The sequence below is a fragment of the Cuculus canorus genome, chromosome 7, assembly GCF_017976375.1.
Source record: "Cuculus canorus isolate bCucCan1 chromosome 7, bCucCan1.pri, whole genome shotgun sequence".
In the NCBI taxonomy this organism is placed as follows: Eukaryota; Metazoa; Chordata; class Aves; order Cuculiformes; family Cuculidae; genus Cuculus; species Cuculus canorus.
In genome coordinates this window covers 34,230,801-34,253,520 of record NC_071407.1, presented here as the reverse complement: position 1 = coordinate 34,253,520, position 22,720 = coordinate 34,230,801, and the positions used below count along the sequence as shown (strand labels likewise).

The 22,720-nt window shown below is 47.4% G+C and overlaps 1 protein-coding gene across 1 annotated transcript in view; it reads right to left on the bottom strand.

Annotated features, from left to right (window-relative positions):
• HK1 (hexokinase 1) overlaps positions 1 to 6,901 on the bottom strand; it is a 40,202-nt gene extending 33,301 nt beyond the window's left edge. The window contains exon 1 of the mRNA XM_009565258.2: positions 6,760 to 6,901. Coding sequence (XP_009563553.1) covers positions 6,760 to 6,822 — 63 coding nt within the window. The 5' untranslated portion in view covers positions 6,823 to 6,901. The remainder of the gene's footprint in view (positions 1 to 6,759) is intronic.
• Between the last annotated feature and the right edge of the window lie 15,819 nt (positions 6,902 to 22,720).

Here is a 22,720-nt window from a genome sequence, read left to right as displayed (position 1 = left end):
GCTCTCCTGACTGTCCATGAGCTGAACGGCTAAAGCTAAAAATCTCTCTTTGGGCACCTTGGTCCAGCTGGGGTGATGTGGGTATAGCTGCAGACCACAGAGATGCTTTTTATTAAAAGCCTTTCACTGAGAAAAACTTGCCACAGGGGTTTAAGGGCTACATCCCAGGCTGAGAAATTATTTCTGTGTTGCAGACCATTTTCCCTATCCCACTGTAATGCTATCATAGCCAGAGGGTCAGCAGAGGCAGACCTTGGCTGTGGGAAGTTAGCATCTTCTTCCTCAACATGAAATATCAAATTAAAAGTTGTTAACTTCTCCCTTGTGGCTTCCCAAGACAGGAACTTTCTTTACCTCCCTGGAAAAAGGAGGTGGTTACAGGTTTCCAATTATGTCGCTTTCCATAATATTATACCCAATTTCAACATCAGGAAGAGCGAGAGATGCTTTGATGCCTCAGAAATACAACTTGGCCTTGGGGAGTTCTTGCTAAACGCACATGTCCCACCCCTTTTAGCTCAGCCACCAGTCTGTTCCTGCCTTGTTTCATTACCTACCTTGGCAATTCGGTTCTGCAAACAGCTCAGACCAAAGCCACACCTTTGGGATCACTTTTGCTTCCAGCTTCACAGGATCAAGAAAATAAAACCCTGCCCATGTTTTCTGTCCTCAGTAAAACCGGAAAAGTCACCTCATTTTAAACCCCAGGCCACCTGTGTGCCAAGGCCACCTGTGTCTCCTTTGCTGCTCTGGAAGCCTTGAGAGCAGCTCACCTCTCAGCTGGCATCACGTCCTAACAGGATCAATGCCCCAATAAAACACCACATGTGAAAAGTACGTATGCAAATGCTCCATATACTGAGGACTTTGAGACAGGAAGCGATGAATAATGCCGTTTGTGGAGGAAATGCAGACAATCAAAATGCAATTAAACCCTAAACTGACCATAAAACCAGTGCCAATTTAATTGCTCCTGCAGAAAGCATTTCTGCCACACGTAGCCAAGGTCTGCACCAGAGATAGCGTATCTCCCCCAGACAGATGCTCTCCACCATGACCAAGCATTTACCCAGGCAAGGGAGGAAGGCTTGGATTGTGCAGCTGGGCGCCGCTACCCGGCCTGATCCTGAACCACAGCGCTGGGGCCCAGCAAGCCTCAACCACGGGGGCTACAACCACAGCAGCACCAGCTGTGACATGGTCAGTGCCACCGCTCACGGAGAAAGAGCAAAACAGTCATCAATTAGATGCTAAGAGGAAGCTACAGTGCAACAAGACAAAATGATACCACGCTTTGCTCCGCGAAGCAGTGAAGTGACAATGCAGGCGTACAGCTAAACAGCAGAAGAGCAGCTGAGCCCATGGTCTCTGCAACATAGGCCAAACACGAGACCCCAGGGCAGCACCCCCAAATCCCAGCTGTATCCTATGCTGCCCCAGTGGGCTCACAGCCCCCTCGCAGTGACAACCACAGCCAGCCACTGGTGTCATTTCACTCCAAAAAAAAAAAAAAACTGGGTGAGGTCACGCTCTCTGCAGCCCCAAATGCTGTGGGGATGGATGCAGAGGCTGGGGTCTGGCTGAGCAGGAAGGTCTCTCCTCTGCGGCAAACCGTGCCATAGGTTTTTTTTTAGCAGAGAGTGTCAAGCCATGATGTCAGAGCACGAGGTTATTCCCTTTTAAAGGGTGGAAAAAAAAAAAACCCTCTTATTAAGGCTGAGCTTTCAGCAGCCCACGCTGTCGCTCAGAAGCCTGATTCCCCAAATCTCCCAGTGAAAGCTACACTAGCACATCATTCACACAGCCAATTAAAATACAATCAAAATACCCCTCTACAAAGCCCCACTGCTGCATCCTCCTCCCAAAAACTGAAGGGCTGAAGGATTTCCCCTCCATCAAAAGCCCAGTTGCGAACACAGGTTTTGGAGTTTGCATGGTGAGGACCAGACAAGTCCATTCTCCCCACCTCTGCCCCAACACTGTCCTCAGCGGCAACGGAAAACGGGACGGAGGGCTCTTTTTCCTCCTGTGAAGCGCCATCAGTGCCCTTATATAATTGGAGTGGACCCTCTTGCGTGCAGGGAGCATCGCCTTGCGTTGCGTCACATTACATTGAGGCCATCCTCACCACAGAGGCTCATGGGGCGAGAAGCAGAGGAGATGGGGACTAAACCTCGCGCTGAAACAAAATCACTCCTGTGTGTTACAGTTTCCAAAACTCAAAAAAAAAAAAAAAAAAAAATAAAGCAGGTGGTTTTTTTTTCCTCCCAGCAAGGAAAAAGGTTACTCATTCCGGCAGCGGGAAAAAGGGCTCCTGTGCCCACAAAAGCAGCTCTCCGAGGGAAAACCCTCAGCAAATAGCCATAAATAACTTGGGGAGAGAGCTGGAGGCTGGATTATGGGATGGGGGGAGCTGGAGGCTGGATTACGGGATGGAGGTTTAATAACTCTTTGCTCTGTCTGCAATAAAAGCTGATCAGAAAACAAATCTCAACCTTATCCAAAGGGAAGCAGTGGATGGCAGGGACAGATAGAGGAGAGGCACTTGGCAGGACACTCAGCCCCACCGAGGCTCTCGTGGACGTGGCAATTTCAGGCAAGCGGTTGCGTAGGCATGGAACAAAAAATGCTCCTTTATTTAGCTGCCATCTCAGAGCCACCTTCCCAGGAAGAGCATCTTTCCGGAAAGCCACTATGGGAGCCCTCCAAGGGCTCAATCACTTTTTTTTTTCCTTTTTCTTATTTAAAATAAAATAAAATAAGTCAGACAGAATCTGTGAGCAATTCTTCTTAAAATAGGATTTCATAATCTGAACCATATGCACGTAATTTTTCTTGGTCACAAAGACGCTTTTTGTACTTGGGGAAAAGAAGCTTCTGAAAATCCAGCCACGGCAGCAGCCCTCAGGGGAAGTTGTGAATTAATTATAGGTGCACAGTGAAACAGGGAGCATAAGGGCCATTCCTTAAACACATGCCTCATTCCCAGACACCGACAACTGTCAATGGTAGCCAAGAAGATGGCAATCCCACAACAACTTCAGAAATCATTAGTACTTATTTTACTAGCACACTAGCACATACTTTGCATGAAAACCCTTCAGTATGTAAAGATTTTTCTACTCCTTTCAGCATCAGGAGGATTCACCAGGAGCCACAGCATGTTAGAACAACTCATTTCGACATCCTGAAACTGTTTGTGCATACTTATCAGATTGGTTCCTAAAAAGACTTTATACTGGCGGATCACCGCTACAGGGCTGTTCTTGATGTCAGCTGCTACATTTACACTCCATTCCATCACATTCTTTTCAAGGTTAAATGACATTAAAGTGTCACCCTTGGACCGCAAGATTTTATTCTTCTCCTGTCAGATAATGCAACAAAAAGGTATCGTTACCCTGACAGACAGTAACCGGGCATCACCTAGAGGCTCCCTTTGCTGGGGCCAGCTACTGCAGGTACAAACCTGTTCGAAACAAAAATACTCAAAGCCAGTTTTACAAAAGTTCCCCTGCACGCAGGCCTGTGGCAGAGATGCCACAGACACTCCATGGTGCCCACTCACCTAAGGGTGGGAGTCAGCCTTTTGGAGAAATCATAGAATGGTTTGGGTTGGAAGGGACCTTAAAGCCCATCCAGTTCCAACCCCCCAGGGACACCTCCCAAGATCCCATCCAACCTGGCCTTGAAAACCTCCAGGGATGGGGCAGCCACAGCTTCCCTGGGCAACCTGGGACAGGGCCTCAACACCCTCATCGGGAAGAAATTCCCCCTTATGTCCAGTCTAAATCTGCCCCTCTCCAGTTTATACCCATTGCACATCGTCCCATCCCCACAAGCCTTTGTGAACAGCCCCTCTCCAGCTTTCCTGTAGCCCCTTCAGGCACTGGAAGGTTGCTCTAAGGTTTCCTGGGAGCCTTCTCTTCTCCAGGCTGAACAACCCCAACTCTCTCAGCCTGTCCTCGTATGGGAGGTACTCCAGCCCTCCGACCATCTTTGTAGCCCTCCTCTGGACCCATTCCAACAGTTCCCTATCCTTCTTATGTATCGAGGCCTTGGTTCAGGCTGTGCAAAGTCCTCTGTCACGGAGAGGATGCTGAGCTCAAGCTGCTGCCCCTGGAGGATCACAAAGGTTCAGGGAGCAGATGTTTTCAAAAATATCCAGATAATTTATCCTGGTTGGAGTAAAACCACATATGGTACAGGGCATCAGACATCACCAGCTTGCTTCTGCACGGCAGGGTCACGTGCAAGTGCGTGTACACATGGTTTCATGGCAAAATGCCCCTTTGCAGGGTCTGCTGGGCCATGGGGCTGCCAGTGCAAAATGAACCACCCACATCTTTGACACTACACATCCCCCCTGCCTGTTCCTCCCTGCTGCCACAACTCATCTTGAAAAACATTCCAGGAACTGCAAAGTGGAAAAAAAAAAATTACTCTGAAACTTAAGGGAGTGTCTAAAATCCAGCAAAGCCAGTATGGAAGCAGCACAGACTAGTTCTCAGATCCAGGGTACCCTGAGGGTCTGAAACCACCAGCCCCATCTGTGCCCCTCAGCAGGGATCGCGCTGTAGAAATGCTTGCTAGGCATTAGCATCACACAGGGATGGGAACCCCAAAAGAGGGGGAAATAGGGTCACAAGGAAAAAAGGACCTTCAGCCTCAGAGCAGTGGAGACCCCTGGAAGAAATCCATTCCCAAATTCACCTCATCAGTACTTTTAACCCTTCTGCACCCTTCCTGTGACCCAAAGCATCCTCAAGGTAACCTGCCACCTGTGCCACCAAATGGTGAGCTAATCGCTGTCATGGACCAACGAGGCAGAGGAGCAGCCACCGTGGCCAGGAGCGAGTGGAGGCAACGTGGGGGCAACGCTTTGGCCAGCAGTCCCCAGCCGCAAGCACGTACCAGCAGCAAGTGCTGTTCCTCCGGAAGCAGAGAGGAGAGGGAGGGACCTGAAACGAAGCCATGCAGGCACGTATTCCCATAAGCAGCATGCTGAGATGGTGTAAAAACCCCTCTGCCCCATGGGGCAGCGGAGCCCACCAGCTGTGGGGCAGCAGAGCAGTGGGGCAGCACCTCAGACTGCCGCAGAAACCCTCCCTACAGGAAAGCCTAAAGTGAGGGGGCTCAATATCCGTTCCAAAAAGGATATAAACAGGAAAAGATGTCTTACGTCCTCCAAAACCAGTAGCCTGCTTTTTATTTTTTTTTTTTTAAATGGAATCTTATTCTTTTGTAGTTTGCTTTTTCAAGCAAAACTAGACTGATCCATAAGAACGCTTTACAGCTCCCTGGCCAAATGATTTGCCGGGCATCAGACAATAATAGTCTCATGGTGCCTGCAATAAATAACCCCTGGGAATACCACAGTTTCCCCCGTTTCCCCCATGCCTGCTCGCTCCCATGGCGCCTTCCCCACGCAGCCCTGCTGCTCCTCGGCCAGCACGCTCCCTTCTGCTTATCTGGGGTTTCTAAATATAACAGGCAAGGCAGCGAAGGCCTTACCCAAGCATGCACGCCTGGTGCCAGCAGCAGCAGCACTTACAAATCTCTCAGGAAAATTCAAGAGCCTGAGGAAAAGGAAGAGCCATGTACGTGGGGAAAGAAGATGCTGAGATCTGCAGGCTCCTCGCAAGAACTGCTTGGGTGGAAAAGCAAAAGACCTAACCCACAGAAGGAGATGTGGAAAATATGGGGTGTTGTCACAGGTTTAATCCAACAGAGGAGCAGGCATGGGTGAGAATATCTTGAGTGGGGCAGGATGGGTCACCCACACACAGGAGCAGAGGTCTCTCTTCTCTTGAGGGAGCCCAAAGGGTGAATCGTAGAATCACCAGGTTGGAAAAGACCTCTTGGATCATTGAGTCCAACCATTCAGAAGACGCTCTCCTCCTGCGAGGACAAGCCCAAAGACCACTACAAACCAGTCCTGCTAATGCTGTGGCTGAGGCTTCCCCTCGAATCTTTTAGGGATGCCTCCAGCAGGCGCTCAGCCATTCACCCAGGTGGGTCACAGGAGGCAGAGGGGAAGCCTCTGCCGCCTGACGTCAGCCCGGCTCAGTGGGATTTGCAATTATTTTCCTAATTTAAGTCCCCACATCCCTAGCCTCGGGCCCTCCGCTCCCTACAGCTCTGCAATACGCTCAGCCAGGATCAAACTGCCATGTTTTTATTTATCCTATTGCCTTGTGGCAGCGCTATATCCCAAGGGGTACCCCAATCCCACCCCAAGACCTCCCGCTAAAGGAAAAGAAGCCCATGGACATAGTATGGGGTTTTTTTTAAGCACAATTGAAAACCACTTCCTGAAAATTCAGGACCTGCAGTGACACATAATTCAAAAACTCCACGCCCTTCGCCACCGGCTGCTGGAGGGGCAGATGCCCACAGGCACCCTGGGGAGAACGGGGGTCCCCTCTCCCGGGATGCTGGTACCCAAGGGAAGGATGAAGGGATAAGCATCCTCATCCCCATCCCCAAAGCCCCAGCTCCTGCCCTGCTGGGCATCTGGGCAGCCGCGCTGGGCATCACCCACAGCTCCACACCAAACACCCAGGGATGCTTTGGTGGAGGAGGAGAAAAAAGGGGATAAAGTGGGGAAAGACTTTTATCCCCTTGTCCTTCCCTCGCGGGGTCGCTACGGGGACAAAGCAACGCAAACAATGGGGGGGGGAATTAAAAAAAATAATAATAATAATTAAAAAAAGCCACGATAGCCCTGCACGGGGTGGGAGGGGGGTTCCAATCTACCTTTTTGACCTGATCCTCCTTCAGCTCCGTGAAGTAATAGGCCAGGAGCTGGGCGGCGATCATCCTGGCGGCTGTGCGGGGCTCGGCGCACGCAGCGATGCGGCGCCCGGCGATGGCCGCGCCCGGCACCTCCCCTTCCTCCTCCTCCTCCTCCTCCTCTGGGATGGCCCCAGCCCCGCCTGCAGCCGGCACCGACCCCCCGCGGCCCGCTGGTAATTCTGGCAGGGGGGAGGAGAAATCGCTGCCGGAGCCTTAAAGCTGTGTTAAAAGCTTCTCGCCGCTCCGAGAAGAGCAAAGTGAAAAGCAAATCCAAAAAAAACCACCCCTAAAGTAAAGGTGTTTCTTGACTCAGAAGTGTGTGTGTTCTGTCCAGTTCTGGAATCCTCAACATAAGAAGGAGATGGAGCTGTTGGAACGAGTCCAGAGGAGGCTACAAGGATGATCAAAGGGCTGGAGCACCTCCCATATGAGGACAGGCTGAGAGAGTTGGGGTTGTTCGGTCTGGAGAAGAGAAGGCTCTGAGGAGACCTTAGAGCGACCTTCCAGTGCCTGAAAGGGGCTACAAGAACGCTGGAGAGGGGCTGTTTACAAAGTCTCATAGTGATAGGACGAGGGGCAATGGGCATAAATTGGAGAGGGGCAGATTTAGACTGGATATAAGGAGGAATTTCTTCACCATGAGAGTGGTGAGGCCCTGTCCCAGGTTGCCCAGGGAAGCTGTGGCTGCCCCATCCCTGGAGGTGTTCCAGGCCAGGTTGGATGGGCTTTGGGCAGCCTGATCTAATGGGATGTGTCCGTGACCATCGCAGGGGGGTTGGGAATTAGATGATCTTTGAGGTCCCCCAAACCATTCTATGTTTGACAAAACAGCAAAGCTGCAGGCATCTCCACAAACACCGAGCATCCCCTGCCAGTACCCAGCCAGGACTTTTTTGGCTGGGATGCTGAGAGCCTTGCAGGCAGTCCCCAAAAAGCAGATAATCGCTTTGACAGCTGTACCTTTGGGGATCCCACATTTGTATTCCATCAGCAAAATCCCCTCATCAAATACACCAGTGGACAGGACCTCTCCTCCCAGTGTTCGCCACACATTTTTTCCATGTTGGGGTGCACCCCCCACCACCCCAGGGAAGCATCCATCAAGGTAAAGCCTCCGAGGGCCCCATATCCACATAAGCGAAGCAACACAATGCGCTTCTGAAAGCCAAAGTCCAAACGCAGATGCCAAGGTGGTGCATGTCATCAGCCCTCATGGTTTTTGCCTGCGCCTGTCCATTCCTGGGGACAGGAACACACACCCATGCAAACAGGACTGATGCTGGAGGCGTGATTTGCATAGAGATTGTCTACTGAAGTCCAAGTGATTAAAAACCTGTTTCTTCAGTTTCCGGCTTCCTTTTCAGCTCTACTTTAATTAAATGGTTGCACTGGCCAAAACCAAGTGCTGCTTTGGCAGACACATCCTTTACACTGCCCTGATCGCTGCAGGCAGGGTGGGCAGGATTTCCTTCTCCACCTCAGCACATTAGCTCTAAACTCGGCCTCATGAAGATTTTCATCAAGCATTTCACCGATCTGCATATGGTACTCCTGCTCGTTTGCTTGGCAAGCTAATGAGCAAACTTGCCCGCGCATCCCAGCACAGGCGGGCGGCCGCTGCTGCAGCAGCATCACCCGGCGACCAACCGCGGCTGAAGCTCGCGAGTGGCACAGAAACATAGGGCTGAATGGCATCAGCCTGGCGGCATCTAGCAATGTCACCCACCCCTTACACAGCCTGACCAACACTTCATTCAGATGTAATTCACTGTTCTCCCAGGCTCCTCCTTTTCTGCCAGTTAGAAATTATCTTTACTTCCCAGCCCAGTCTTGCTCCTGTTTTCTGTCCATCTGTCAGCTGCTAAACCTTGTCTTGCAGCTGAAATTCTCTCACTGTCTGTATCTGCTTTCTGTAAATACAGGGGAAAGTAACTATATATGTCCTCAGCTTTTGATTCAGTAGGTAAGACAGACCTAGCTCTCTTTTGGTCTCCTTTGCCTGAAAAGCCCAGGCTGGTTTAGTAGCTCCTTTCCACACTCGCTCCGGGCGCGATTTGTCTCTATTTAACACAGCAGATAAAGCTGGGTAAATTATTCCACAGAAGGCCAAAACCTCTGTGCTGATGTATACAGTTCTCCTACTGGAAATACACCACCAAACCCCTTCCTATTAACTAGTGCAAAGCTGTCCTGAGCTTAACTGGGACACCAAGTTCCCCCAATGCCATCAAGCACTGCTCCCAGGGTCAGCAGACCCCCACACCCAAAATATCCCTGTTGCTGCTTCTCCAGCATGGCACGTGAGGTCCTGGCTGTCAGAGGACTCACCAAAAAGCTGCCCTGCAGCAGCCCAGATGAAAATTTAGAAGCAAAAAGTTGTTTTCTGCATGCGTGCAAATTAATATTTGCCTTTTGTTGCTGTACGCACACAGCCTGGTGCTGCGCAGTTCCCATGGCTCTTTGTTAGCAGAGCTGCCTCTACACAAGGTTTACTCTCTATTCCCCACGGCTCAGACAACTAAACGCTACCTAACTACATGACGTTCCCCTCAGTTGACTTGCTGCAGGAATGCTTGCTCACTCAGTTAAAACACTTGGACACAAGCTCAAGTTGTTTTCAACTAATCTTTAACCAAGTGAAAGCAATTCAAGCCATCCCCTTCGGCTTCCGAGGAATTTGAATCATCCAGCTAAGACACTGGGAAGTCCAAAATATTCAAGGTGGTTGTGAATAAGAATGGTCTTATCTTTAACACGACAACTGTCTTAAGTGAATAGAAAACGTTTAGGTGGATTTTGCCTCCACTGACCATTTGTATTACAGCATATTTCAAAACTGGCCGGGAACAGCTGCTTTGAGTTTCCTTTAAGCTACCAAAAGCAAAAAATAAGTTCAGACATCGTTACACTGCAGTTCTCTCAGTTCTATGCAACAAAAATAGACCTCACACACACTACAAGCCTCCAAATAAATCAAAGAATAAAATACATGCTTAAGCAGGAGGTGGTTCACGTGACAAAGGCAAAAGCAATTCAAAGATGGTTAAACAAGTATTACAAATAATTCAACTTGTCTTCAGTTGCTGAGCACAGCATTCAGGAAAAAATGAACTCTATACCCTAAAAGCCATTAGAGAAAAAGGAACAGTCCATTCAAGGCAAAAGAGCTGTCATGTTTAAACATTTAGTACCTCAAAACCTCTCCTTGCAAGGATAAGTAAGAGCACATGGCCAGCTTTGGTGCTGTAACCAGCGCTGGGATGAATGAGCTTTCCTTTTGCCAGAGCACAAAAGGGCAGCTAAATATCCCCATGGACACCCCAACCGCATGCAAGCCCTCTTCGCATTGCCAGGCCAGCAGCAGGCACAAAAATGCTATTTTTGGAGGCTCAGGAAAAGCTGTGCATAGGTTGCCCAGCACAACCGACCATCTTTGCCCCTGTACTTGGCATTGCTGAGGCTGCACCTTGAATACTGTGTTCAGTTTGGGGCCCCTCACTACGAGAAAGATGTTGAGGGGCTGGAGCACGTCCAGAGAAGGGCAACAAAGCTGGTGAAGGGGCTGAAGAACAAGTCCTCTTAGGAGCAGCTGAGGGAACTGAGGCTGTTTAGCCTAGAGAAAAGAAAGCTGAGGGGAGACCTTATCTGCAACTACCTGAAAAGAGGTTGTAGCAAGGTGGGTGTTGGTCTCTTATCTCAAGTGATAGGATGAGAGGAAATGGCCTCACGCTGTGCCAGAGGAGGTTCAGATAGACATGAGGAAAAATTTCTTCACCGAAAGGGTTCCCAGGCATAGGCTGCCCAGGAACAGGAGGTGGCTGAGTCACCGTCCCTGGAGGTGGTTAAAAGATGGGGAGATGAAATGCTCAGGAATATGGTTTAGTAGTGGACAGGTATGGTCGGACTTGATGATCTCAAAGGTCTTTTTCAACCAAGTGATTCCATGATTCCATAGAAGGAGAAACCTGCCTCTGTGAGCCTCTCGTACCTCCTTATCATCTAGCCTTGAGTTTTCCCTTCTGCTTTACTGGAAGAGATCAATTCAGCAGCCAATTAATTACCAGCACCTAATGTACCCTGCCAGGCATCCAGCAGGCTATTTTGAAAACCACTGTCCTTTAAGACAAATTACTGGAGGCTGAACATGACACCTGATGACTTGCAGCTATTTTGATTGTGCTCTAATCTTATTGTCCAGGTTTAACTGTACGGAAGTGTTTCAACTGACTGAAGTAACCCAGTGTATCAGTTCTCCTAATTATTTTCCTGTTTTGCCTATTTCTTACTTAAAGAAGTAAGAAATAAGAAAAGTAAGAAAAAGTAAGAAAAAGACCTTACTTAAAGAAGTAAGAAATATACTGCTGTATACAAATCTGTCTTCAGATTTGGCTCCTAAGGGGAAACTTTATTTTTAATCATGTCCATCACATAGTTTTGATGTACTCACTTGCTGATGTTTTCTACTTTTGCAAGGAAACAACGGAGTTTTAGTTGTGTTTGTTGTTCCAAGCGCCTGAAAAATGATCAATCCACTTTTATCCACACTGCGTTTCCTTCCACAATACTTAAAGCAAAGTGGCAGAAAGCACCATCTGACTAACACGGGAATTATTAAGTAGCCTTTGAAGCTCCCATTCTAGAGTATGAATGAATCACTGTCCATTTGTACTGAACTCGGTGCAGAACCTACTAAGAAAATTTAAAAGCAGCAGAGATATCGATTTGATGAGCCATTCAGCCAAATGATGTTAAATGCATTACACAATGTCACCTTGCCAGGTGGCACAGCTCGCAGGCACTACCACAGAGCCAGCCACCACGCTTTATCTCATGTTTCTCCTCTTAAGAAACAAGATTAGCTACGAATGCGTAGAAGGGAGCTCGTTCCACGCTCAGGGCAGGCCACGCCATGTGCAGATAGAGGAGCTTGCACTGATAAAGTGGGGTTTATGCACCCAGTATGGCACATGAGGACTGTGTTTCTGAAATATCAGTGCTTCCCCTGGGAAACATGGAGCCAGGCCCTGGATAACAAAGGGCCTGGACAGGCTGTGTGTCTCACCAAGCTAACCTCGCCAGCTAAGAAAGCACCACAGGTTTTGCCTGCACCCAAACATCGGCAGGGCTTGAAGCCAGGGTCTGCTTGGGACTGCCGGGCCCTACTCCGGCAAGAGTGGTCAGAGAGGGATGACCACCTGTGGCCCCAGGAAAGCAGGACCTCCCTTTCCAGCCCTCTGGCAATGACGGTCAAGGACTGCCAGTGCTAATGACCGACAAACGATTGGTTTTACTTTTTAATTTCTAACTTAGTTTTATGCACACCAGAAAGATGGGATGTCACCCAGAGAGACCTGGACAAGCTGGTGAAGTGGGACTGTGAGAACCTCATGAGGTTCAACAAGGTCAAGTGCAAGGTCCTACACCTGGGTGGGGCAATCCCCGATTTCAATACAGGATGGAGGATGATGTGATTGAGAGCAGCCCTGCAGAGGAGGACTTGGGGGTGCTGGTTGATGAGAAGCATGACATGAGCCGGCAATGTGCGCTCACAGCCCAGAAGGCCAACTGTGTCCTGGGGAGCATCAAAAGAAGCGTGGCCAGTAGGGCGAGGGAGGGGATTCTGCCCCTCTATTCCTCTCTTGTGAGACCTCATCTGGAGTATTGTGTCCAGTTCTGGAATCCTCAACATAGGAAAGATATGGAGCTGTTGGAACGGGTCCAGAGGAGGCTACAATGATGATCAGAGGGCTGAAGCACCTCCCATACGAGGACAGGCTGAGAGATTTTGGGGTTGTTCAGCCTGGAGAAGAGAAGGCTCTGAGGGGATCTTATAGCCAGTATATTCCAGTACCTGAAAGGGGCTACAGGAAAGCTGGAGAGGGGCTATTAGAGGCTTGTACTGCTAGGACGAGGGGGAATGGATATTAACTAGAGAGGGGCAGATTTTGACTGGACATTAGGATGAATTTCCTCACTATGAGAGTGGTGAGGCCCTGTCCCAGGTTGCCCAGGGAAGCTGTGGCTGCCCCATCCCTGGAGGTGTTCCAGGCCAGGTTGGATGGGCCTTGGGCAGCCTGAGCCAGTGGGAGGTGTCCCTGCCCATGGCAGGGGGGTAGATCTAAACAATTTGTAAGGTCCCTTCCAGCCCAAACTATTCTATGATTCTATATTTATTTCATACATATGATATACAAATAAATGCATTTTATATATTATCAAAATTATAATTTATAATTAAATACAAATCACTTCATGATCTTAAAAAGGTCTTTTTTCCAACCTAAATGATTCTGTGATTCTCTGAAATCATCCCACATATTTTGTCCACTGCATCTCAAGAGGGTTGCTGCAATACCCAGCCATATTTTGGGCACAAAGTCTAACTAGCAACTCTGCCCCATTTTGTTGGAGTTGCTCCAGGAAGAGGGCAAACTACTTTTTAGTAAAACCCCTTTGGAAGGAAGTTTAGCACCATTCACTGAGCTGAGCATTTGACAGCCAAATTACACTACGCAGGGCTATGGCTTTTACGACTTAAATCCCAGTGACATCCAAAGGCAAGGCAGTATTTCTTTAAGCTGCGTACTACACAAATACACATCTAAACTGTGGCCATGATGAAAGGAGAGTGGAGAATGAAGCAAATTCAGCAAAGAAGGAGTGTTGTCCACTGGTTCACGTAGGAGCAGAGACTCCTGGGGCAGACGAGATGCTGCTTGTCTCAGCTCCCTACATCTGGGAATTAGGCAGCTGTGTTTGCTTGTATTTTTTTCAAGCAGTCAGTGCTTTTCAGCAGAGCGATGCAGAGAACATGACCTCCACAAAACCAAGAGATGCAAACCAGAAAGCAGACAAGCACAAGCCCCAAACCCACGGCTTATGAGGGAGGCCTGGCTGATAATATTTTTTTTAAATGCCTTACTGATGGCAAGCATCAATAAATTGGGCACAAACTCAGTCACTCCATCTTTATCAAAATCTGCAGGGGCTACGCTTACCCAATGCCTCACATATATGGGGAAAAGAGAAAAGAACTCCCAGGAATCGCACTGCCACAAAACTGAACTCCAGCTCCTGCACTGCTTGAAAGAGATATTCTGTGCGGCTGAGGCAGCTGCTAAAAATCCTAAGTTCTTTGGTGTTTTTTTGTGCAGTGTTTCGAGAGAGAAGAACACTGCACGTGAGAGGGCAGTCAAGGCAATGGCACTGAAGTGTCAGGACTTGCAGGGAGGATGAGCAGCACTGTTTGCCTCCAAGCCTCCCCTGCTGGCTGGAAGGGAAGTGAGACGAGAAGAGGTGTTTCCCAGCTGTATTGAGAGGAACCTGTTCTCATATATTTTATAATGCTTAAAAGCAACTGGAAACCCCAAATACTGTGCCATGCTGGATTCCTTCCCCACAGCAGCGTACCCAACAGCTCCAATGTGCAGCCACTCTAGCAAACGGTCACCTTTCTCACAGCATCGTACCCCTTGTGCCACAGGCATCCCTGAAGGCAGCATATGGACTATCTGGAGGACAGTCCCTTTTGCTGTGGAGCTGATGGATAAACCAGGGTAGCGTTTCCCTAAAAGCTTTCATTCCCCAGCAGTGAAAACCAAGTCACCATTGTGCTAAAATGAGTCGTGGATGATTACAGTCATCTCCCTGTGCCCAGACAAGAGTCCTCAGCCACGATGACGTCTGGATCAGTGATAGCTTTGGGAGGTGGAGGCATAAGCCCGTGTCCACCCACACTGTCACCCGCCATGCTATCGCTACCCATCGATCCCAGCCAAGGAAGTGTATGGTTAAAGCAATGTCAAATTAAGAGCAAGCAGCCAACACGAACTGCAATGCATTCCTGTCCACACAAGATGCTGGGTCGTGTATTAATGCAAGTTACAACCGATTAAATCAAGATGATTTCTGACCCACTGTGGTTGTCCAAAACATATCCAGCCTGCTCACATTGGGCACTTTGCATGCAAGTTCGTTCTCTTTGCATGCAAGTTCACTCACTTCGCACTTCCCCTTACACACCAGAAATTAAACACAAGTGTAATCCATCCAAACTCATCTCTCTCTTCTTTCCCCTTCTGCCCTGGGTATTCACCACAGCAACTTTTCTCTCCTCAGTGCCAGGATTACAACTCATTTTATATTACTGCAAAGGAAAGCAATAACCGTTCCAGTTTTCTGACTCGACTTGGGGCCCTGCATTAGTTTAACATTTCTTCTGTTGCAACAAGAATTGCTGCATCAAGCAACACCTTTTTCTGGTGCATTTGTAGCGAGTCATTATTGCAGGTCATATATGCATAAAGCAGACCATACACACACACGCACATATATATGCACACAGGATATCTGCAAACTCAGTTTATAAGGCAGTGGTATTCTGACGATGAACATAAAGTCAAAAAGTTGCTTTTCCTGATCAGGAGGTAAGCGCTTATTTCATTTAATAAAAAAAAATTCTTGACTCTAGCGAAATGAAATGAATGTAAATGCAGATTTCTGATAATCTACTAAAATTTCCAATGCTAACAAAAAATGTTAAAAGAAATCACACTGAAAAATGGGGAAAACATAGAGCAAATTGCTTTAAAATTTCAGAAGTTGAGGGGTAACTGTAAATTATCTGCAGTTGTTCGATTCAAATCTTTTATCTTGATAAAGGCAGCTCGATACCAGTTAAAAGACGTCTGCAATAACCAGCATTTCACTTAAGTAATGAGGCAGTTATAATTACTATAATGAAGTAAAATATGACCGAATTTATTGTACTACATAGAAAGAGCTTTCCTAAATCTGCTTTCAGCTCCTTGCAGATCACAGTATTTGTTTGTCAAAGTTTAGCTGTAACACACCACTGCATGGAAAGACTTAGAAAATCAGAGCAAATCCTTCATCCTGGCAAAAAGCAGCTAACCTGCAGCAAACAGCTCATTTCTGCACACTGGTGTGGACTGTCCCAAGAAGGTTTGAATGGCACAGTCCAAATTGGTGCCTTTTAAGCATAGTGCATCTTCAATATGTAAGCTGTAAAACTGTAATGAAAATGGAATCATAGAATAGTTTGGGTTGGAAGGGACCTTAAAGATCAGTTCCAACCCCTCTGCCATGGGCAGGGACACCTCCCACTGGCTCAGGCTGCCCAAGGCCCATCCAACCTGGCCTGGAACACCTCCAGGGATGGGGCAGCCACAGCTTCTCTGGGCAACCTGGGACAGGGCCTCACCACTCTTATGGTGAAGAAATTCATCCTAATGTCCAGTCAAAATCTGCCCCTCTCCAGTTTATATCCATTCCCCCTTGTCCTACCACTACACGCCTTTATGAACAGCCCCTCTCCAGCTTTCTTGTAGCCCCTTCAGGTACTGGAAGATCATTATAAGGTCTCCTCGGAGCCTTCTCTTCTCCAGGCTGAACAACCCCAACTCTCTCAGCCTGTCCTCATATGGGAGGTGCTCCAGCCCTTGGATCACCCTTGTAGCCTCCTCTGGACCCGTTCCAACAGCTCCATCTCCTTCTTATGTTGAGGATTCCAGAACTGGACACAGTACTCCAGATGAGGTCTCACAAGAGAGGAATAGGGGGGCAGAATCACTTCCCTCAACCTGTACTTTACAGCACGGAAAATAGAACTTGCCCCTCTCTTTTTGCTATCTGCTAAAAATCAGTTCAAAAAACAGCAACAACCCTGGCTAGGAGGCCAGATTCCACTATCTATACACATTTCTCCTTGCTCCAGCACTTAACACTAGCGAAAATCTGTCTACATTGTGAGTCGAAAACCCACAGTATCTCAGGCATCAGTTGCAGAGGCTTTAGGTTCATGCTCCTTTTCCAGGAAGATCCAGTGAAAGAAACTCACCACCCGGGCCAGCTTAATATCCTCACGATGCAGAGCTCTCCCCAGTACAAAGCAAATGACCCACACTCTTTAGCCCAGAAGGGGTTGAAGCAGGTACTTACTTTGCATAACAGGGAGCAGCAATAGCCAGGCACATCCAGAGTGTTCGGCTCCTTCCATGTGGCCATAGCAGGAGCACCTCTTGCCATGTCACATTGTCATCACAGGGGGCTGTCAACAAGAAAGAAGACAGAATTGTAGGCTTTCATATCTTTCCCCCAGTTTCAGGATGCCTATGAAAACCACATGCCCCATGGACAGGTGCTCTGTTAAAACCCATCCAGCGGCTGGGATACAGCCAATACATCCCAGCATCACCCCAAGAAAGAGGGGAAATGGGGCACATGTTGGCTATGGACCACAAGTGTGACCCAGGATAATGGTGGAAAGGAGGAACGTGTTGGCCCTTGCATGGCTCCAAGCTACAGTGGTGACCTTGGGTTGCTGCCATGCGCAGGGAAAGAGGGCTTTGCATGCAAACGTCGTGCAATAGAACACCTGAAACCTGCTAAACACTTTTTATCCTAATTAGAAGAGCCCATTAAGCCTTGGAAAACAAAATATTCCTGCTAAAAATAAGGAAATAGTTACAGATTCTGGACTTGCAGCTGAGCAGCATCCAGAAACAAATGCAGACTGAGCAGCTCTGTGATAATTTAGTGGCATCTTTTTCTTTGGCCAAAGTCCAATTCTGTCTCACCAGAGACTGGAAGTGGATACAAATGGCACCTCCATGCAAAACTTCGGCTTCTGCAATTTTACAGGCACAAAACACTTTAGCATTGGGCCAAAAACCCAACAAGACCAGATCCCGGGGTATCCATGTGGTCTCTTCAGGGTCATCTTTTCTGCCCACCCTAACATTTCTGCCCTCAAGCTGCTCTGCTCTCTTGGGTCGTTCCCAGGTGTATGGGATGTCTGTACCCAGCAGGGCTGAGGGGTTTCTGTGAGGAGAAGCTGGGGCTGCCCTGGACTGGAGCCCATGGAGAACCTGTGGTGAGGCAGATATCCGTATTAGTGGATACGAGTGCTCACAGTGCTTGCCTCCTCTTCCACCACGGAAGGTGTTGTTTTAATTTTGGTTTTGTTTCTCTTAGTCCAAATCTATCTTTTTCCCCTAAACTGTTTTGCCTGTGATGGTGACCAGTGAAGGATCTCCCATCCTTGCCTCCACCCAGCAGCTTCTTCCTCCTATTTTCACAGAACTGCAGAACCATTTAGGTTGGAAAAGATCCTTAAGATCATGAAGTCCAATTGTAAACCTAACACTGCCAACTCCACCGCTAAATCATGTCCCTAAGCACCACATCGACACGTCTTTTAAATACCTCCAGGGATGGTGACACCACCACTTCCCTGGGCAGCTGTTCCAATGCCTGACAATCCCATCCTGCTGAGGATGGGAAGTGAGAGTGGTTGGATTGGCATCAGGCAACACACCACACCAGGTCAAATACAAATTTAGAAGAGATTCTGGAGTCTTATTTTCATTTTCAGATTTTTGCACACAAAAAAAAAGTAGAGGAGGAATAAAAAATTTTCAAAAATTCACATAAGTGTCAGAAAGACAATTTTTATCTTAATTAAATAGGTTTTCCCATCCTTCTGACCCTTTTCTGGCAATAAACCCAAGATTCTGAGTTCACAGTGTAAGTACAAGAGATGGGTGATGGGAAATCACTTTTTTTTAAATCTAAACCAATACGTTTTTCTTGTCATCTCAATGCTTTAAATGGGTGGCCCAGCTCTACGAGCCTCCTCGTCGACAGCTCTGTCACCAGATTTCAGCAGCAGTCCCCAGTACTCGCTGCAGCGATGCATAAGCCCATCCTGCTTATCTCACTCATCCTTCCCTGAGGAAGGATATAACTTTTGGCAAAGCAAAAATACCCTCACAAAACCTCTGGTATCTCAAGCCACTACAATTCGTCCCCTGCCATCTCCTTTGACAGCTGCCATGAGCTCACCAGTCCCGTCTGGGATCTGAACCAGCATCAACAGACCCATGATCTCACTCAAGGCACCTCTGTCTCCCCAGAGGGTTACAGGTATTTCTGCTTTGACATTTGACATTGATACAAATAAATGTTTTAATCCTGACTGTTGTCTATAACCAGGTTTTGGACAGATAATGGCAACAAAAGTCTGGGGCTATCAGCCAACATTCCAGACCTAGAAATACCCTCAGCTTTTTTAACACCCACCCTTAATATCAGATGCTATTAACTCAGGTCACCAGCATGGAGCTGCAGGGGTGCAGGTGAGGTGTAGAAGAAGAGGTCTCATGCTTTTTCAGCATCAGCCTGGTCAACCCCTTCCTTCCCCCTGCACAGCAGCGTAATTGCACGTGGTTTAACCGATGCTGTCCTGGGTGGTGGGATGAGCACCCTCCTTGCAGAGCTTTGTCAGCACCCCAAGTACCCAAAGGGGAATTTTTTTGCTTCTCTCTGCAGTACTGCACATTCAGAACAAAAGGCTTTGACTTGGACTCCTTAAACTTTGACCAGAGCTGGGTCAATAAATCCAAACGATTTTCAACTACAAAAGAGGAATTTGCTTAAAAATAAAACTGAATGTTTCACATACCCTTGGCTTTATCTGAAGAGCAGTCTGGATAGTAAGACACAACCACCAGCACAAACAGGATCCCAAATATATTTAAAGAGCAAAAGAGCCTCTCTGCAGTCAGATGACGATGGTGCTTCATTTGGATCTGCTTTCCAAACACTTACACAGCACCCCCTTCCAATCACAACATGCCACTTTGAAATGCCAGTACCACTTAGCTCCTGAGTCTATTAGACCATGAAACAATAAATCCAGAGAAACAAAAATAACCCAGATACCTACTTTAGCACCCAGTTGAGTTGACAGGTGTTATCCCGAGGGCTCCGTGGCAAAAGCATCCTCAGAAATGCCATATCTTGACCTTTGCACAACAGGCATCATGAAGCCGATCTCCAAAAACCATAGTGTCTTCCTAAAAGGTGCTAATATTAACTATAGCCCTTTGTTTCTTTGCACTCAAGGTTTCTCCCCGTCAGCTTTCTGGCATTTGCCAGCGTGGTGCACGCTTTACTGGGCAGATATTGAGCTGCAAATTCCTTCATACTTCTCTATCCACGGCATTCTGCAGCTAAAGCTCTAGCCGGCCAGCAGAGGAAAATGCCACTTGCTGCTTATTGCTGCTGCAGTTTGTTGAATTAAAACCTCTTTGTTTGCAAGCCGTAAACAAATTCTTCTTAATCTTTCAATAAAAAATGTCAATTATGCTCTCTAACAATGTGACTTCATTGTGATGAAAGAAGTCATTGCTATTTCTCTAATCGTGATAACATATCAGCTGCTTTTAGAGTCAATTCCTTTTTGTGCAAAATTTAATGACCATGCAATTATTCAAATTTCAGACTAACAGACTGGGCTTTAGACCTGCAGCGCTGCTCCCTTGCTCTGAAAACGCACACTTGAAAGCAACAGAAAAGTCTCTGGAGCAGAATTTCCATGTTCAGAATGCAAAACATCTTCTTAATTCATTGAGCACAGAGGACTTGGACCCACGTTACACACAGCTACTTCACTGGAGAGCCAAGGAAAGAAAGCCAAATCCTTGGCGCGCTATCGCAGGTGTTTCTGAGGCCCATGGCTTTCATTTGGCTTCACTGGGACCCGTGTTTATGTCCGGCTTCCTCCTCCCTCTCTGGCTTCAGTGCATTTCCTGCAGAATCGCTGGCCGCAGCAGATGTGCCCTTCAGGCATTTCAACTTTTTTTTTTTTTTTTTTTTTTCTCATGCCAGTATTTATCCCATTTGTTTCCAGAATCAGCTGCAGCTCCCAAATCAGCGTCCGTAACTTTCCGCTTTGAAGTATTCAGGACATGCCTGCTGGGAAAGCATCTTCCTTGTTTGCCTGCTCAGACCCTCACATCCCTCCATGCCCTTCCACCATCCATTTTCTCCTCCTGCAGAGAGCTCCCCTCCATGAAGAAGTTGTCCGTCACCAGCTAATCTGATCCATTAACTGCTTACATTCCAACAACCACTCTCGGCATCCTAACTGTGCTTTCTGTACGCTCCCAGAGCCGGCTACTGCCTCAGGATCTCAGCTCACCTCACAAGGTGCCATACGTGGAGGATCTCATCCCTTCCACATCTCCCTGTGCTCCCCAACTCTCTATGGCAGCAGAGGACAGCCTTTTTTTGACCCCGGGATGTGATGCAACCAGCAATGAGGAGGACAGTGCTCTACAACGGCCTCACAGGCAGCGGTTCCAGTCCCACAGCTAAGCAGATGGTCCATCCCTGCATGGTTTGGTGTTGGCCAAGCCAGCCCTATAGGAAAAAGGGCTTCCCAGGTGCCCTTTGGCAAACTGAGCATCCAAACAGGAAGCAGCAAATGAAGAACAACAAAAAGAGCCCTCCAGAAATGTAAATTGAATCAACAGCACTGGTGGTTTTGAAACCCAAACCCTGGTATTTCTGAAACAGCCAAGGCTGGGAGCTACATCTCACCTCCGAGTCCAAGGGAGATGGATGCGCCAGTAAGGCAAAACCCCCATTGCTTCCCTCCCCTTTTATTCTGCCCAGAGAACAATACAGTTAACTGTTACAGCCTTGAAGAAGCCTCATAATTCACTGCTTCTAATATATCACACCTTGTGTTGCTGTCAGCCTTTTTCCCGCTATTATGACTTATTTTAAAACTTATGGGGAAGCTTTGACTGTTGACTATTTACACTTTTCTCCTCTTCCCCAAGCAGCCTTTATCCTGCCCAAGAAAATGCAGGAGAAGACTCTATAGAGGCACGGAAACAGTCTCAGTCTCCCTCCATCTCTCTCTTTTTTTTTTAAATATAGCTTTAGTTTGCTTTTTATTTGGTTTTAAAATACACTTTTCTAGGGAAAAAAAGTAAGAATTTGGGGTTGGGGTTGTGTGGTTTTGATTTTTTTTTTTTTTATAACCACTCAGGAAAGATTTAAGGAACTTTTTTCTCTCCTTCCAGCAGCTACTGCTTGCTAACACCCCCCAGCGTTTGTGTCTTCAGCTCCTGCCCAGCAGACCTCCATCCTGGAGGAGCCCTTTGTCTGTTTTTCTGCAGTCAATTCCTTGTGCCAGTGGCAAGGGTTTTCTGGAGGAATCCATGCTTACCAGGTTTCTTACCAAATCTGTTCTTGCCCCTTCACAGCACACAGTTTTTCCTGTCTCTAGAGGCACCGAGCGCGGACAAAGCGAAAGGCTGGGGAGGGAAGGGGCTGGCGTCCAGGGGACATTAAAAAGCATGCAAGAACATCAAAATCATTTTGGTATTCCAGACTCTCAGACAGGCATGAGCTAACATGTTTACAGCACCTGCAATGGGATAGGATCAATGAGGGTGGGGAAAGCATTAAACTTTCAGTGGTTTTATATCTTGATTTACATCATCGTGACAGAGTGGATGCAGTGCTGGCACAAAGCAGACATCTAATTTCCCTTCCCATTCTCATTCCAAGAGGCCAGCCATGCTCGTGCAGAGCAATAGGTCTTTTTTATTATTACCAAAAATATACTTTTTAATAATACATATAATATATATTAAATAAAATGTTATGTATTGTGTATATTAAATATATTATATGTATCCTATATATATCTATATCTAATATATTCTAAATATATTAGATATATAGGTATATATATCACTTAAGAAGTTTGAGAAATGCTCAGGAGAAGCTCTCAACGACAGTCCAAGGCAGCGTATATCCTTTCTAAAGAAACTGTGAGCTTACCTATAGCTGGACACCATTCACCGAGTCTCCTCCACCCCCTGCCTCCCTCCTTCCCCAGCTACTGCTTTGGTGAGATTGTATCTGAGATCCCTGAACAAGAGCCAGCTCATTTCCCCAAAGATAAAGAAACAAATCACAACACTGTCATTTCAGTATTGCCCACATTTCAGGCCTCAAACTCCTTTACACTAATCTGCTAATCCTATATAACAATGACTTCCCAAGAGGTGTGATTATGCTAATCAGGATTTCTGAAGGA